Source organism: Triticum urartu, chromosome 2, assembly GCF_003073215.2.
Source record: "Triticum urartu cultivar G1812 chromosome 2, Tu2.1, whole genome shotgun sequence".
In the NCBI taxonomy this organism is placed as follows: domain Eukaryota; kingdom Viridiplantae; phylum Streptophyta; class Magnoliopsida; order Poales; family Poaceae; genus Triticum; species Triticum urartu.
The window spans coordinates 643,889,717-643,908,134 of NC_053023.1; the positions used below are offsets into that span (position 1 = coordinate 643,889,717).

General features: G+C 46.9%; 2 protein-coding genes across 2 annotated transcripts; both read left to right on the top strand.

Moving 5' to 3' along the window:
• The first annotated feature begins 11,058 nt into the window (after positions 1-11,058).
• LOC125539381 (putative cis-zeatin O-glucosyltransferase) lies at positions 11,059-12,754 on the top strand. The gene has a single exon (XM_048702821.1). The coding sequence runs from the start codon at positions 11,110-11,112 to the stop codon at positions 12,508-12,510; it is 1,401 nt and encodes a 466-aa protein (XP_048558778.1). The 5' UTR covers positions 11,059-11,109; the 3' UTR covers positions 12,511-12,754.
• Positions 12,755-13,066: 312 nt separating this feature from the next.
• On the top strand, positions 13,067-17,316 carry LOC125539380 (putative cis-zeatin O-glucosyltransferase). The gene is made up of 5 exons (XM_048702820.1): positions 13,067-13,670; positions 13,765-13,870; positions 13,992-14,207; positions 14,322-14,401; positions 15,598-17,316. The coding sequence occupies exon 5, from the start codon at positions 15,601-15,603 to the stop codon at positions 17,002-17,004; it is 1,404 nt and encodes a 467-aa protein (XP_048558777.1). The 5' UTR covers positions 13,067-13,670; positions 13,765-13,870; positions 13,992-14,207; positions 14,322-14,401; positions 15,598-15,600; the 3' UTR covers positions 17,005-17,316.
• Positions 17,317-18,418: the final 1,102 nt, after the last annotated feature.

Genomic DNA, 18,418 nt, shown 5'->3' on the forward strand with positions numbered 1-18,418 from the left:
CAAAACAGCGAAACCTCCAACAAATAGAGGAGTGAAACCTCCAACCGAGAAGAACAGACATAACCTCCAACATCGAAAACATCATAGAAGATGCGAGTGAACTCCGTTTTCGATGAACTCGAGCTTGTCACCAAGATGACCATAAGCTTCAAAACTCATAAAGAGAAGAACCAAACAAGAACCAATAAAGATGATGCAAGAATGCAATGGTTTGAGCTTTCTACGAACGATACGATCAAGCTACTCATCGAGAGCCCCCTTGATAGTACGGAAATCGATCCTATAACCCGGTCTTCCAACTACCACTATGTGACCGGTAAAATAGAAAACCTATCAAGGGCAAATCTTGTCTTGCACATAGTCCACTTAAGCTAGATGATGTCGATCTTGACTTACTCAAGTTGGACCACCTTTCTTGAGTGTGTTGGCTTGGTGAAGACTAGTAGATTGCTCAATTCTTCCGCACATCTTCACAAGTCCATTGTCACCACAATGGGCGGCAAGCTTCAAGCACTTGATCTCTTTGTGATGCATCACTTGAACTTGCACACGGCAACCTAACCCCACACAAAACTCCCACGAAGACCATGGGTTAGTACACAAAGCGTAATTGACAATGCTTACCATACCATGGGATCACTTGATCCCTCTCGGTACATCTTCTGCGCTTTGTGAGTTGATTAAGTTGATTCACTCTTGACTTAGTCTTGATCAACCTTGAACTTTTCCAATTCTCTTCATTTGGATGATGTCTTGAAGGTAGACATGAATGATCACACAATCTTCTTCTTCAAGACATGCTTGCAATAAAGTCAACTCTCACATGATCAATCTTTGGATAATTCCTTGAATAACACCTTGGTCGACACAAACTCTCCTTGAAACCAACACATGTACTCTAAGAAAATCCTATGGACAAAACCTTCAAATATAACTCAACGCAACCATTAGTCCATCGAGATTGTCATCAATTATCAAAACCAAACATGGGGGCACCGCATGTTATTTCAGTCTGTCACACTGATCTAACGGTGGAGACCTTCAAATTACTGTGGGGGCTCCTAGCTAGCTACGTTTTACTGTTTTGTAATGACGCCCGCCACATCTTTGTCGTGCGTTGCAACATAGATGCTTTATTCATATTTACAATATAATATACTCCCCCCGTTCCTAATTATTTGTCTTTCTAGACATTTCAAATAGACTACAACATACAGATGTATGTAGACATATTTTAGACTGTAGATTCACTCATTTTGCTTCATATGTAGTCACTTGTTGAAATATCTAAAAAGACAAACATTTGAGAACGGAGGGAGTAGTAGGTTAAACTAACCCATACTATTGACACAAAACAACAAATAACTATAGTGATCAGTCTCAAAGGTATATTCAACTTTGTAAATGCACACCGACATGGGAGGTGAGTGGCAACCTAAATATATTTCTAGTCACGAATAAGCTCCAACTTTAGACTAGATACCATTCATTGCTAGAAGGGATAAGCGTCGTTCTTCTCTTCCTCGTCTTTCCGTACTTCGTCTACTGCTAACCTCTTCGCCAACCCATTTTGCTAGTGCCAACCAGCATCACGACAAAATCGGTGCGTTCACCGGCGACACCTCTTCTTCTTCCTCCTCCTTCCTCGTCAGTTTTAGTTTTCATTCCTACTTATTTTCTATAATACTCTTTCTTTGTTATTTCGAATTGTTTTTTGGAACACTCTTTCCTTCTCGAACACGATGGACTACTTGGTTGCTTTAGTTCATTTTCCTTCTTATTTTTGAAACACCCTCCCTTTCAACTAAAGCATGAACCACCTGGTCAATGTATTGTCATGTTGTCCTCACTCGTGAACCTTTTGACAACCGTCAGCGTGTAGACATCCTGTAGAGCATGGTCGTCATCCACCTTGAACACTAGGTCGCCACGTTATGAGTGCATGGTGGCCGTTGTCCATGATGGCAAGCGGTGCTCGGCCATTTCATTGAGAACATGTTGATCGTCATTTCCCACAAGCGCTTTCAAAATGATTCGACGGGAATTAACTGCTTGCTTAATTAATTAATTACATAGATAATTAACATCCAACCAAATTCTCTGTATGCCTAATGAACTTCCCACCAAATCAATTAATTATCTTCCTAATTGGAAAATGTTCCTACTTTTAATTATCTATAGGCATAATTGAGTGTTTATCTAATTAATTAATTGCATTAATGACTTGATTTCCAAATTAATTTGGTGCGAAAATAATTTCTACTTAAATTGACCTAATTAATTGCATATGTAATTAACTGTCTACCTAATTAATTACATTAACGGTTTGATTTCCAAATTGATTCAATGCTTGATTTTCAAAATATTTTTGCATGAATAAATGCTACGAACGAAGACCACTACCCAGTATTGTAGGACACATTTCCTTAACGAAATTCTTGATTTAAATGGACACACTTGATTTGAGAATGTAGCATGTCTGTCCCTCTGTATGACTAAGAAGAAAAATAATAAGACCACATCCACGAATGCATGTAAGTGGTGGTCCGACGACCAGCCTTCCGTCACGATGTTCCTCGACGCCGAGATCCATGCCCTGGCATTCTCGAGTATCGCGCCGACATCAGGCCCGGCCACGGCATCCTCCATGATGTCGCGCACGACGTCCCTCCGCAGGCGCGCGGATGCATATGTCCATAAGAAAAAGATATGTTATTTCTATTGTATTAAAAATGTGATTGTCAATTAATAGCAGAGATAACGATAATAATAAATGACATAGTGCACGGGATTAATGATTTATTATCCAGGAATATCCTATTATGCTTTGTAATGTTATCAAAAAAATCTATATTTTGCTTTGTAATGCGATTTCTGAATTCTTAATTACTTATTATTAACGTGATTAAAATGAATCAACACCTTCCAAATCAAGCACAAAACAAGATCTCCCCCTTTAATGGGATTTGATTTTTAATGGGAAGGAGAAAAACCAATGAGAAGGGGCGCTAAGAGATGAGACAAAAAACCGATAAAAAAATAAATGTACGGGACTACCAACTTTCCCTTTTACATTAACGTGTTTGGTTGGAGGAAATTAGAGTTAGGAACGAGAAGTGAAGGGATACGAGACTTCAAACCTATTATTTGGTTGAAGGTATTGGGAATTCACAAAGGAATAGACATGGGACTTGAGACTCCAACTCCCACTGTTTTATTAACAGGGGAGGGGGTGGAAGTCCTTTAAGAATTGTTTTAGTGAGTCAATCTTAACTCTTCATCCTAATTTCCCTTGTCTAGTCCCATGTCAATTCCCACGAACCAAACAAAGGAGTATAATTTCTCCTCATGTTCTCACACATAATTTCTATCATGCACCAAACAAAGGAATGGGAATAAAACGACTCATCTCATGTCTAATTTTTTTTTGAGGAAAGGCCATCATGGCTAGCTTTACTAAAAATTAAACAAGGATTACATCGTCCACAAGGTTTGGAACTAGGCAGCCCGAGGCTCCCCCATCCAACAACTAGAAATCTTATTACAAAAACCATGATTAGCTAGCACATGCGCCGCTTGATTAGAAGAACGATAACAATGTTTAAATTTGACCTTCCCGATTGACGAAGACACGTCCACACATTCCGCAAAGATCGCGGCCGCAGCATCCCACCATCTTGTCTGTCCAGTACAATAATCAATTACCGTCAAGGAGTCAGACTCAGCTTCCACTCGAGGGAACCCCAGAGAATTTGCAAAGATTAGTCCATCACGCATAGCCATAGCCTCCGTTGTCACCACATCTGCTGCGTAAGGTATAAACCGACATTGTGCCGCCAAAAAATTAACATTACTATCTCTAAGAACAGCTGCAATGGCTCCTGCACCCTCATCCATATGGAAAGAGGCATCCATGTTTAGCTTCACAAACTTGGGTTCCGGCTTGCTCCATTTATGTTCATGTACAACGCAAATTTTTAAGTTGGCTTGATGAAAATTATTTGCAATTGCCAGGACCGAAATAGGCCATCTCGAGGGAGGTGGCGGTGATCCATCATGGGTGAGCTCACAGCGCACCCACCATAAGTACCAAGCCCCAACCGCTATCACTTGCTTTACATCCAAATTAGGCTTTATAGGGATCGGTCTGGAGTCAGCTAGGATCAGGTGTTCGAGTATGATTGAACCAGAGCGATCAATTAACTTCGCTTCTTCAACAATATCCAGTATACCCAGTCGAAGCCACAATTCCTTTGCATGTGTACAGTCAAAAAGCAGATGGCGTACATCTTCTGCGTCCTGGTGACAAATTGGACATGAGCCATTGGTACCCACATGTCTATTAATGAGTATGGATCTTAGGGGGATAATTCCATGAAGTGCACGCCAACAAAAAATCTGAATCTTACGTGGAACCTGCAGTTTCCACAGTGTAGACCATACTTCCGGTAAGTTTGATCCAGCTGGGCGTGCCAATACATTTGCATGCGCATGAAAAGAATGAATCCATTGTAAACGGTACGCCGAACGAACTGAAAAAATACCCCTTCGATCTGGGTTCCAGGCAATAAAATCATCAAATGCATTATGATTAATTGGGATTTGCATGATCCTTCTAGCATCAACAGGATTAAAAATAGAACGGATCAAGGGCTCGTCCCATGCTCCCGTATGAGGGTCAATGAGATCACTGACGACCGAGAGAATAGTTTGACCTTGGTTTGAGATAACCTTCCTATCCGGGCTGGCTGGCACCCAAGGATCACTCCATATATTCACATTCTCTCCAGTTCCGATGCGCCATATATATCCCAACTTAAAAGTTTCTAACCCCTTCATAATACTTTGCCATGTAAATCATGCTCCGCTTTTCAGTGTTGCTTCGAGTAAATTTACATTTGGATAATATTTTGCTTTCAAAACTCGAGCACAAAGAGAATCTGGGTTGGTGGTAAGTCGCCAACATTGTTTCGAGAGCATTGCCAAATTGAAAGAGTGGAGGTCCCTAAAGCCCATCCCACCTTCATTTTTTGGATAGCAAAGTTTCCACCAAGTGTACCAATGCATCCTTTTGTGTTCCTCATTATCCCCCCACCAAAACTGAGCAATCAAATCAGTGATCTCTTTACAAATCCCTTTAGGTATACTAAAGACTGACATGGCAAAAACTGGGATTGCTTGAGTTACAGATTTAATAAGAATTTCCTTGCCACCAGTGGACAATTGTTTCTCCATCCATCCTCGCAGCCTTTCTTTAATTCTTTCACAAAAGTGCCTAAAACAGTCACTTCTATCTGCTCCCACCATCGCCGGAAGCCCGAGATACTTGTCAGATAAAGCTTCAGTATCAATGTTTAACTGTTGGCAAATTTCAGTCCTAGATACGACAGGAGTGTTTGGACTGAAAAAGACACTAGATTTCGACAAACTCACCAATTGTCCCGAACTCTGACAGTAGGTCTCTAGAACATGCTGTAAGGAAGCTGCATTTAAAGTATCTGCTTTCATTAGAATCAAAGAATCATCAGCGAATAATAGGTGTGATACTGATGGTGCATTTCTGCACACTCTGATTCCTTCTATGCCACCAGCTTCTTCTTCATCCTCTAAACTCCCATTCCTCTTCCCAAATATTGCCAAACACGCTGTAGGAGTAGAGATCTCTACTCCTAAGGGAGCAGTTGGTAGTCTCGCTTCCAGGTTTTTTTAGTCCCACCTCCCACGGTTTATTTTTGTCCTAAAAAAATCTACGAAATTTCGTAGGTTAACCAGGGACAACTCCCACCTCCCAGGTTTTTTTTCGTCCCACCTCCCATGGTTTTTTTTGGTACCTCGTCCCACCTCACACTGAGCCGCCACGAACCGCAAAAACCGCCTACCTTAGCCAAATCAACAAATCTCTCTCATTAATGCAATTTTCTTTAGGAAACAAATAATAGATTCTTTCCTACCTTAGCCAAATCAACGGACCTCTCCCATTAATGCAATTTGCTTTAGCAAACAAATAATAGATTCTTTCCTACCTTAGCCAAATCAACGGATCTCTCTCATTAATGCAATTTGCTTTAGGAAACAAATAATAGATTTTCAGGAAACAAATAATCTCTAATCTCTAATCTCTATCTCTAATCTCTATCTCTAATCTCTAATCCCTAATCTCTAATCTCTAATCTCTAATCTCTAATAATAATAATAATCTCTATCTCTACTCCTAATGGACGAGTTGGTTGAATAGTCCGGTTTATTTTCGTCTCACATCCCACCACCATATCTACTCACGTTAATTTTTTTTACCCTCACAATAAAAAGTTTCCTAACCTTTCCAAAGTTTCCTAACTAGACACGTTATAAACGGGCAGGAACTGATAGCACGTTACCAATCAATAAAATTTAGTTTCATGACAATCAATTCCAAATCCTAATTTTCCTAATACGTCGATCTTTCTCAAATCCTAATAAGCCCTCTTCCTCTTTCCTTTTTCACCGCTCCACCTAGAAAAAAAGACCCATCAATCACGCAACCCCTCCCTGCCTCTCCCCAACTCCCCAAGCGATATCCTCTCTCCCCTCCCTGCCATCCCCCAAGACGCCCTCGTCGGCGCACTCTTCATCGGAGTGCCGTCCGCTGGAAGCCGGAGTCGGGAAGGAGAGCAGCCACCAGCGGGGGAGACCACAAGGGGAGGTGTTGGTTCTTCCTCCGATTGATGCATCCGCTCGTGGGGGCATTGCTGGTGGGGGGCGAGGAGCGATGTTGGTGGCCGTGCTGGGGCCCGGCGGCGTGGGCGGGCACGCTGGAACTGGTTGTGTCGATGGCGTCGTTACCGTCGGAGACCACGTTCGTGTGGGCGCTGGCCAGCGCCGGGTGCGTGGCCGGGTAGGTGCGCGTGCCTCTCGACGGTCTGCTCGACCCGGCCGGGTCGGCGGCTGTACGGCTTCGATGTGCTGCGCACCGCAAAGGGCTTCCGTCGCTCGACAAGGTCATCCAGCAGTAAGGGGAAAACCCCCTTCGATCCCTAACACTACCCCACCACAACAATCCATTGCTAAATTTTCTATGACTGTCTGGTTAAATTTGCAGGTTGGACAAGCTCGTTGGCCACATTGGGTAGCCGCCGCCCTCTGCTGAGATTGTTCACACCATGGATGAGATCTCCAACACTGTAAGTTACTCTTCTTTGGTTACGTTTTATTTAATCTGTGTAGTTTGATGTGGGTTGGCTGATGATTGGCTAGGTTTGCTCGGTCATTGATTCGGCGGAGCTGTGCAGGGACACGCACTCAGATAGGTGATTGGATGACGTCTGCTTGCTTCTTGTGTAATAATTTGGAAGCTCTGCAGCAAAGTGTTTTCAGTTTTCTTTTACTGAATATAAATATGTATGTGAACTAGGGAGTTTACGGAGGAAGCAGATAAGGCATCAATGACGAATTATGAGCATCTTCAAGTAAGGTCTATAACATAAATGGCATCTGTGAAAAGGGAGAGAGCAGAGTGAAATGACCAAACCAGAACGGTAACATTCATTTTCTATGATTTTCTGCAGTACCTGAACAAATATACTACTTTATAAAATGCGGTGCTAAACGCTGAGAGTGAAGGTGCCCTGCCTACCAGAGGAATATGGGAAGGCAGCAAATAACTTGCGTATCGACTTTGAGAAAGGAGGGATTCATCTTCCTAACAGTTGCCATAGTGATAGTTATATTCTGTTGTGATTGTTAGCTTTGAATTTGAATTAGAAAGATAATGCTCTACCATTGCAGATAAACTCGAGCATCTTAATCAGCTGAACCTTGCAATTGCGCATCTGGGTAGAAAGTAGGTATTGGGCAGGCCGTTGCTAAGCTTAGTACTATTTTCATTGTCGAACTTGCATATATTGAAGTCAGTTGTAGTTCCAGTTTGGAATTTAGTACCATGCATATCAGCATATTAAGAGAAGCCTGATTGGTTCCATTGATTTGCTATAGAACGTTTTATTAGACATGAAGGTGCCTGGCCTTTCTTTTACAAAAATAGGGTAAGACCTACTTTGAAGAAAAATTGCTTGTTATGTTTACGAGTGGAGCAAGAAAACAATTGCTAATCTCCTTTCATATACTCATTTTTGTAGCTTAGTTGTCCATCTACAGATATTGGTGGTCATGCCTTGCCCCTCACTTCCCTCCAAGCTTGTCTCCCTCGCCCCCCTCTTTGAGGCAGCCGCCCGCTGCTCATCTCGGTGGCGTCAGGCGCGGTCGTACCCACCATGGCATCAGCGTGGCCCTTCCTGCAAGGAGCGGCGCCTCCTTGGTACGACCGCGACGCTGATTCAGCCGGGTCGGCGGGGGTTAGTAGGCTCACAGGCTGGCGTTTCCTCGGATGCATCGATGTTCTAATCATGATGGCATGACCATAGATCGTATGAGTCTAGAAGACTTTGGGGCGGCTCATCTGCGTGGATGGTTGTGGCTGGGCACACAATCCATTAATAAGCCTTCAAATTTTCACACAGAAGGTCCCCTCCTTTTCCTATTTGCATTTTTTTCTTTTTAATTTTTTTAGATTGCTTGCGTTGGCAAATGGAAGAAAGACTCAGCCTGTGCGTTGCTACGGGATGGAGAGAGGAGTGGATGGGCTTCACCATGGCATGGAGGGGTGGTTCCTAGGAGAGATGGGATTGACGATGTTGTGGCGAGGAGATGAGATGCAGTGATAACCGATGGTTGGCTGGCTATGCGGGAATAGTAGGAGGCAGCTATGCGGTGAGTGAGCAGAGGACTACTTTTTTCTCCGTCAAGAAAAGAAGAAAGGAGCAGTTTCTATGCGGTGACATCAATGTCACATAGTCTAGCAATTTATTTTTAGGAAAACATCAACGGAATGATCTATAGGCAGCCTACAATTTAAAGATCACTAAAATCAGGATGTGACTTACATTGTACCACACGAATGAAGCTAAAAACAATATTCCTCACATACATAAATATTTTAAACACATCAAGTAGATCTTAGTTCGTAAAAGATAATTAGTTGGATCACTGCTCTGTGTGTACACATCGTTCTATTAAGGTTTTTTTATCAACTTACATTACAAGTGAAGTGAATTTTCAATTACTTTTACGGGCTATCATTTCTATCAATCATAGCCCGTAGTAACTTAAGCCAACTGCATAATGACCTTCATATGGTTTCGCCATTGTTTTTTCTCCCGTTGTGCTTGCGTGTTCAATCTTGTTATTATTGCATCTTGTGGTCTAGTCTGATAGGTCATGTTTGTTTGTAGGGTGACAGTTTATACATCTAGGGAACTAGGGCAATTTGGACATGTGATATTTCCTCGACTAAGCAAACTTCTTTTGTATGGCCCAGCATGATGATCAACACCCATCTGGTTTTATATGGTGCCACTTTTGTTGTATACAACAAGCAACTATTCATTTTGTGTGCCTTGCAACAACATCATAATCTCATTAAACCTGCAATAGATCACACATTCAGTACATTTCAATTTCTAATTAGTCTAGACCGTGAAGTATCTGTTTTTTTAACATAACAGGGTTATCTGATCATATAATCTGTCACAAGTAGTAAGGGTGGGTAGATGAGCAAATTTTCCCAGATGGCAAGATATCTATACAAATTATGGAACTTGAATCTGAACATTGGAGAAGTGGACAGTGGACGAGACTACCACTGTTATATATAATTATAGTGATATTCAAAGCTATTTTTTTGTCTTAATGTAAAGTTTATCGCAGACAGACATCCACCCAGAAACACACACATGAGACATGACACACACACTTCCTTTTGGATTTGCCGGTTCTATGTTACCTCAGGAGCACAAAACTTGAGTAATTATAGCAAAACAATTCAAGGATGAGACTACGAACCAACCTGTGGGTGGATGGTTAGAGGTACTGTGGTATCTCCATCCCATCAGGGTTCAAATCTTGGTGCTCGCATTTATTCCTGGATTTATTTCAAGATTTTCGGTTATGCACATTCAGTGGGAGGAGACGTTCCCGTCGACGAGAGGTGCCTACGGACTTCGTAAATTTCAAAATGATATGCCGGCTCAGTCTTTCGGAGGTGCTCATAAGGGTAGGGTGTGCGTGTGTGCGTTCATAGGGGTAAGTGTGTGCGCGTGTATATGAGCGCTTGTGTTTGTACTGATGTTCAAAAAAAATTGAAGGACGAGACTACTGGACAGTGCAAAATACCTCTTTATTCCCATATAAAGGACACATATTCCTTGCGACTGTCTTTTCATATACCATGATATGTTAATAATTAATGCCCATACCTTGTTAGACCAAAAGAAGCAATACTTTCATTAATAGACTAAACGACTCATGGCATGTGGACTAATGGACATGTCTTTTAATCCAAGGCATGGAGAACTCGGTACATGTCGAGGAAAAGGAACATAATGCCGGAGAAAGGCAATAACAAGTATCAGCTCAAGGAGTTCTTGATGGAGACGATTGGCCAGATCTTACTTGTTTTTTTGTGGGAAAGTCTTTGACTCCACATTGTTGGGCTAAGTTATGTTCGCATCTCCGTTTTGGATTAAATCAATTGAACCTACTGGAAAAAAAATCCTTTGGGAGTGTGACATTAGCAGGCGCGACAAGAACGATGATGGGATGCTCACTGGAGATGAGGTCAAAAAGGTGAATACGCCAATGATGCATAGATATATGTATAAATTGTACATGTACACACAAAACATACTGCGACAGGTATCTCATGCCAAGCTTTAATTTCGGTAAGAGGTTTTGTTACCCGTAGTAACGCATGGTCATTTAACTAGGTGTAATCTAAAATAAATAAATTAAAAGCCCGTAGCAACGCACAGCGTTCTACTAATGTGGTAAGTGTATTAATCGGCGACCCGGCGATTGCCATGCCATGACATAGCCATGACGATAACCATTTCGTGGAAGATTTGACTTGGTAAGTGAATTAATCTGCGAATCATGTTCGATCCTGAGAAAATAAATGCCGGAGATTTGGAGATTCACCCGACATTTGCTGGCTTCCACAGTTCCTACATATAGCCCGCCCACACTGTGTAGCCCGTTCAGTCTCATCGGCCACTCAGCACCACACAACGAACGGCGATGGGGAGAGAGAAGCACGCGATGGATTCCGTGGCCGTCGTGGCGGTGCCGTTCCCGGCGCAGGGCCACCTCAACCAGCTGCTGCACCTGTCGCTGCAGCTGGCGTCGCGCGGCCTGGGCGTGCACTACGCCGCGGCGGCGCAGCACGTCCGGCAGGCGCGCACGCGCGTGCACGGCTGGGGCGACGAGGCGCTCCGCTCGATCCACTTCCACGACCTCGGCATCGCCAGCTACGTCTCGCCGCCTCCAGACCCCGCCGCCGACTCGCCCTTCCCCTCCCACCTCATGCCCCTCTTCAAGGCCTACACCGCCAGCGCGCGCGCCCCGCTCGCGGCCCTCCTCCAGGACCTCTCCGGTTCCTGCCGCCGCGTGGTCGTAGTGCACGACCGCATCAACGCCTTCGCCGCCGAGGAGGCCGCGCGGCTGCCCAACGGCGAGGCGTTCGGGCTCAACTGCGTGGCCGTCTCCATGCTCGTCGGAAGAATCGACGCCGACCACCGGCTACTGCGTCAGAACGGCGTCGTCTTCGGCGCCGTCGAGCGCTATGCGACCAAGGAGTTCATAGAGTACGCCAACCGGGCCAGACCGGCGAAGCACATCTCGACCGGCGCGGGCATCCTGGCAAACACGTGCCGCGCGCTGGAGGGTGATTTCATCGACGTCGTCGCCGGGCACCTGGCCGCCGACGGCAAGAAGCTCTTCGCCATCGGGCCGTTAAACCCACTGCTCCACGACAGCGCGCCGAGGCAGAGCAAGCAGCGCCACGAGTGCCTGAACTGGCTGGACGAGCAGCCTCCGGCGTCGGTGCTGTATGTGTCCTTCGGCACCACGTCGTCCCTGCGAGCCGAGCAAATTGAAGAGCTCGCAGCAGCACTGCGCGGCAGCAACCAACGGTTCATATGGGTGCTGCGCGACGCAGACCGCGGCGACATATTTGCCGAGGCCGGCGAGAGCCGCCACGACAAGTTCCTATCAGAGTTCACCAAGCAGACGGAAGGGACGGGGCTGGTGGTCACCGGGTGGGCGCCGCAGCTGGAGATCCTAGCGCACAGCGCCACGGCGGCGTTCATGAGCCACTGTGGCTGGAACTCGACCATGGAGAGCATGAGCCACGGCAAGCCGATTCTGGCATGGCCCATGCACTGCGACCAGCCGTGGGACGCGGAGCTTGTCTGCAACTACCTCAAGGCCGGCGTCCTCGTGCGGCCATGGGAGAAGCACGGCGAGGTGGTCACGGCGAAGGCCATACAGGAAGTCATCGAGGAGGCCATGCTCTCCGACAAAGGAATGGCCATGCGGCAACGGGCAAGTGCGCTCGGGGAGGCCGTCCGCGCCTCCGTGGTTGACGGCGGTTCGTCGCGCAAGGACCTAGATGATTTCACTGCTCACATCACAAGGTGATCGACAAAATGCCATCTGGGACGATGGCCTTTCACGCCGACACAGTTTCTACCTGCTGATGGTACACTGTCCGATATGTAGTTCTTCACTATTGGTGAATCCAAAAATAAAATTATAGGTTGCAATAGCAGTTGCTGATGCGAAGCTGCACCAACGGAACATTTTTCTGAACTTCTTTTAGGTTCTTTCTGCTGGTAAAAGTTGGGATTGCCATAGAGATGCTTTGAGAACACAAAGTTTATTACTCCCTATCTTTGCTTTTTCCTCTTTGTACATTCTACTCCCTCCGTTCCGAATTACTTGTCTCAGGTATGGATGTATCTAGATGTATTTTAGTTCTAAATACATCTATTTCTGTGACGGAGGGAGTAGTATTTTTCTTACCACCATGAAACAATGCTCTGAGTTGCATTCTCCTGATTCCTGGCTATGCGTGTGTATATGTTGAGATGATTGTTACAGTTCAACTTACTGTTGTTATATTTCTGAATTGGACTGAACTGTTGTCATGAAGCTAACCTGCCATGAACATTGTAGTTTGGCATCTGTCAAAACATACCGAAATACTAGTATGGTATATACTGAAACCGAACCTAATGACCATACGCCGTGGGAGGTCGTGTTATATTACTACTTGGTTATACTCCCTCCGTTCCGAATTATTTGTCTTAGATTTGTCTAGATACGGAGGTATCTAACACTAAAATGAGTTTAGTTACATCTGTATCTAGACAAATCCAAGACAAGTAATTCAGAACGGAGGGAGTACATAGCTAGTAGTTATGCTTGCCTTTTGCGCTATACGTACAGAACTGCAGACAGCAGAATGCAGATGCCTCCATTTGGTTAAAAAAGGATAGATATGGAGATATTTAGTCATCAAAAGTTACAAACATAACTGCAAAGTTCTTGCATCACTTTCAAATTCATGTCACCTTTGGTAAATTAGGTATATATCGAAACCATACCGAAATAGGCGGCAAGCAATGCCGATTTTGGAATGCTTGATCTCGATTCATGTTCTTTGCAATCTGATTCCAAGTTAATTGCAGTTAAGCTTGCTACAACGCGCATGTTCTGGAGGTCGGCGCTGCATAAAACTATTGAGCTAGCGGAGCTTGCCTTCACCTTTTATGCTCTCTGGTGCAAATCCCTAAAAGGTAGCAAGTGTTCTTATCAAGTTGTTAAGAACACATATGCCAAAGGTTTCTGATATTTCTTTATCTCTTTAATTGCTTCTATGAGTCATTTTAGACGTGTGAGCAAATACTCGACAAGCTCCGGCTCACAGAGTGGAGACTGGATAGCGTATACGCTCTTGACAAGTCTGTACAATGGAGATGCGATGGAGGGCACAAATGTGAGCCCCTTTTCTCACTTTTTCTGGGTGTGAGTTCAAAGGGCCGTCGGCCGAGGCAGATATACCGTTTGTTTGTGTAGGAATTATGAGCAACTCTTATCTGCATCCATTCTTGTTTCAGGAAAGACTTTCATCAGTCAGTGATGCAAAGTTCCCGGCAGAATGCCCTGGGGAGCTCTCAGATAATGGGATGAGCCGTTCACGAAGCTCCATGAAGATCCAAGAACTGGATAGGTACATTGAATTACTACATGAGGAAGTGGCACTAATGAGGCAGGAACTTAGGGGAGTTCGCACAAGTCAGCAGGAAGTAGTAGAAACAGTTGATGATATAAAGGTATGCAAATATCATCTCTCTCTCTCTCTCTCTCTCTCTCTCTCTCTCTCTCTCCCTCTCTCTCTCATGGAGCTTCAAGTATGTGATCCCTAACATGGTCGTTTGTTATTGCAGAAATCCTTCTTCGGCTGAAGTCATTTTATCTATGAAAGCACCGGTTGCCCTAGCTACACTTTTGAGTACAAGTGGCTGAGGTAAACTTGGTTGTTAATTCAACTGATTATCACCATAAGGATCTGGCTGGATTAGATTTACAATAATATTGTTACATGGTAAAAACATGTCTTATCCACGAGGTTATGACTGACAAACGAAGATTTTCATTGTTTAGTCGCAAAGTTTTCCAAATCCACGACGAGGTTATGTGGCTAACAAACAAACTACACGATTAGGATTTTCTTTCCTCTCGTTGTTGCCCCCTTTGGTCCGCCCTGCCCCAGTGTCGCTATGGGACTTGGAGTAGGGTTTTTCCATTCCTTACATAGTTTTTGTCTCCTTTATCTGGGCGGTGAGGAGGCGGAGAAGTCGTAGAGTTAGAATAATGCCTTCTTCAGTTTATCCCCACTTCAGGTCTGCACCTAGTACCAACAAAGAGCGCGCAGAGGTTTGTTTCCGACGGATTTGGTCGATGTTGGCCTCCGTCGAGTTTGCTTGGATCCGACCGACGTTGGTCTCTAGCTAGCGCTTGTGGTCATTGATGTGTTTACATGTACATCCTTCTAATATATATTTTTCTTTAATGGTGATGATTGTTGTTACGGTGCGTTGGCCCTTTGAAGTCTTAGCAAGACAGTTTTTCAACTATCAGCTTCAACAAGGTTTGCCCGTATCTAATGAGAAAGGGATGATGAATAGTCGTCGTTAGGTGGTCCATGTTCATAGACGGGATTATGTAATGAGGGAGGGATTATGTGTTCGTTACTTTTGTGATCTTTGAGGATGGGCAATAGCCCAGCGGCAAGGGCGTAGTGGCGCTTCATTGCAGACCTGGGTTTGACTCTCGTCGGGAGTGAATTTTCCGTGATCATTATCCAGATAGGCTCTTTCTATAAAAATATGTCCTGGGTGCTAGTGCCCATGGATCTTATTTTTTTTGTTACTTTTGTGAGTCCTGCTGTCACATCCAATATTTTTAACCCTAGGCCTGCTGTCACATACTGTAATATAAAAACTCCTACGTCGAAAGACTTTCTTGAAAAGAAATAGTAACAAACAACAAATAAACTGCACACTCGCATTGCCAGTGATTTGGTTTCACTACTAGTCCACTACCTACTGCACCCACCATAGAGGCTAGTACGCCATTCATTGCATAAATCGTACTCCAAGTCTCCGGTACTCCACGACGTCCAATTCTTTCCGGCTCCACTGACACTCACGGTCAACACAGAGAATGGAAGGGAGGGCGAAGAACCCAGCGGCGTCGGTGGCCGTCGTGGCGGTGCCGTTCCCGGCGCAGGGCCACCTCAACCAGCTCCTGCACCTGTCTCTGGAGCTAGCCTCGCGCGGGCTGGACGTGCACTACGCCGCGTCCCCGCCGCACGTCCGCCAGGCTCGCGCGCGCGTGCACGGCTGGGACGACGACGCGCTCCGCTCGATCCACTTCCACGACCTCGCCATCTCCACCTACGTCTCCCCGCCTCCAGACCCCGCCGCCGACCCGCCCTTCCCCTCCCACCTCATGCCCATGTTCGAGGCCTTCACCGCGGGCGCGCGCGCCCCGCTCGCGGCCGTCCTGCGCGAGCTCTCTGCTTCTCGCCGCCGCGTCGTCGTCGTGCACGACCTCATGAACGCCTTCGCGTCCGAGGAGGCGGCGCAGCTGCCCAACGGGGAGGCCTTCGGGTTTTACTGCACCGCCGTGTCGTCCATCGTCGGGCGGATGGACGCCGGGCACCGGCTCCTGCGCGACAACGGCCTCACGCACCTCCCCACCCGCGTGTCCCAGGAGTTCCTGGACTACGCCAGCAAACGCGCGATGGTGGCGCGGTCGATTTCGGACGGCGCCGGCATCGTCGTCAACACGTGCCGCGCGCTTGAGGGCGAGTTCGTCGACGTTGTTGCGGAGCAGACGGCGGCCGACGGCAAGAAGCTATTTGCCATCGGGCCGTTGAACCCGCTGCTCGAGGCGACGGCGTCGAACCAGGGGAAGACGCAGCGGCACGAGTGCCTGAGCTGGCTTGACCAGCAGCCCCCGTCATCGGTGCTCTACGTGTCGTTCGGCTCGAGCTCCTCGCTCCGGGAGGAGCAAGCCGCGGAGCTTGCGGCGGCGCTGCACGGCAGCAAGCAGCGCTTCATCTGGGTGCTGCGTGACGCCGACCGCGGCGACATATTCACGGACGCTGGCGACAACCGGCACGCCGAGCTGCTGTCCCAGTTCACCAAGCAGACCGAAGGCATGGGGCTGGTGATCACGGGGTGGGCGCCGCAGCTGGAGATCCTGGCACACCGCGCCACGGCGGCGTTCATGAGCCACTGCGGCTGGAACTCGACCATGGAGAGCATGAGCCACGGGAAGCCAATTCTGGCCTGGCCCATGCACTCCGACCAGCCGTGGGACGCGGAGCTAGTGTGCAGCTACCTCAAGGCCGGCCTCCTTGTGAGGCCGTGGGAGAAACACGGCGAGGTGATACCGGCGACAACCATACAGGAGGCCATTGAAACGATGATGGTCGCCGAGGAAGGGCTCGCGGTGAGGCAGCGGGCAGAGGTGCTCGGGGAGGCCGTCCGTTCGTCGGCGGCTCAGGGCGGATCATCGCACAAGGAAATGGACGACTTCATATCATACATGACAAGGTGATGTATGATGATGGAAATTTTACACTGATGAAGAATGCTGTAGTTTCTGTTTAAATAAACTTTGAGCAGTTTGAGTTGAGCTTGGATTGTATCACTTGAGAGGAAATTTCATTTCGTAATTCTTGTCGTGGTTTTAGTTTAGAATTATGGAATGGAGTGATAGTATTAGGAGTAGTACTAAACAAGCATGAATGGCCCAGTATTTTCTTTGGTTGACACTGTCTCTTTGGGATCACGGATTAGAAGACTTGTCTGCCTTTTCTAATGTATTCTTCCTGTAATCTTTGACTATCTTAAAAAATATCTTGTTTGACCAAAGTGTTCAGATTGCAAGGATTGGCACATGGTTGCGCGAAAAAACAAACATAAAATGAGTTTGAAAAAGCGTTGCTACCATCTTAGATTCTCCGGTCTTTAGAGCATCTATAGTCAGACCTATCGTACTCGTTTCAAACGTCTGGACAGACCATCCGGTCACCAACCAAACTTCTCAAACTGTGGACAAATGCCCGGGCTGACCAGCATCCCTCATATTCAGCCCAAATATAGGGCGGACATGGGGCTGCCAAGACATGCGGCGCGTCCACCTGACAGGCCCGGCCCACTATCGACCCCATAGCTACCCCACAAAACTCTCAGCCCGGGTGCCTCACTACGGACCCTAGCTCACTCTCTCTCGCTTCCTCCTCTCCCCTCCCTCGTCGATTCCGATCCCGTCCACTGCGATGTCTAGCTCCGGCAACGAATCTGGCTCTGAGCTCGACTACGAGGAGGAGATGGCCCTCCGCATTGCGTCGGAGCGGTTCAAGGTGGAGACCGGTGGCATCTCCGGATCTGGAGCATCGCCGCAGGTCCCGTGTCGGCGCAGCGCGGACGCCAGAGCTGGACAATCTCGACCCGCGCGCATCGACGTCAGGACAGCACAGTCCGCACCGCCCTCACGCCATCTCCTTCCCCCGCTGTCCGCTCCTCCATGCGGGCAGCGGTGGGTGCTAGTGCCCGCGCAGCCGGCCCGCACGCGCACTCCGGCGCGCGCCGCGAGCTGCGAGAGGCAGCATGCATGGAAGAGGGACGCGTCGGAGCATGGGTGTCAGAGTCCGATGTGTCTCGTGTCCAGACTCCCGCAAATCTCCCAATGTTTGGTTTCGCTTTACAGGAAAATTGTGGCCCGGACTGCTCCGCAGACGGATGGGGTTGGCGTTAGATGGCTTCGGGGTCCAAACAACTATGTCCGAACAGTTGCGGGTGATTTGAGGATCGGCGTTGGAGATACCCTAACGAAGACCATGGCTCGACTTCTGGCGTCATCATGGTTGGCGAGGTGATCGGCACGGACGTTTGTGCGATGAGGCCATGGTAGCCGGAAAGACAAGTGGCGGTTCACTCAGGGTCTGATACAAATTAATAAGTAGACG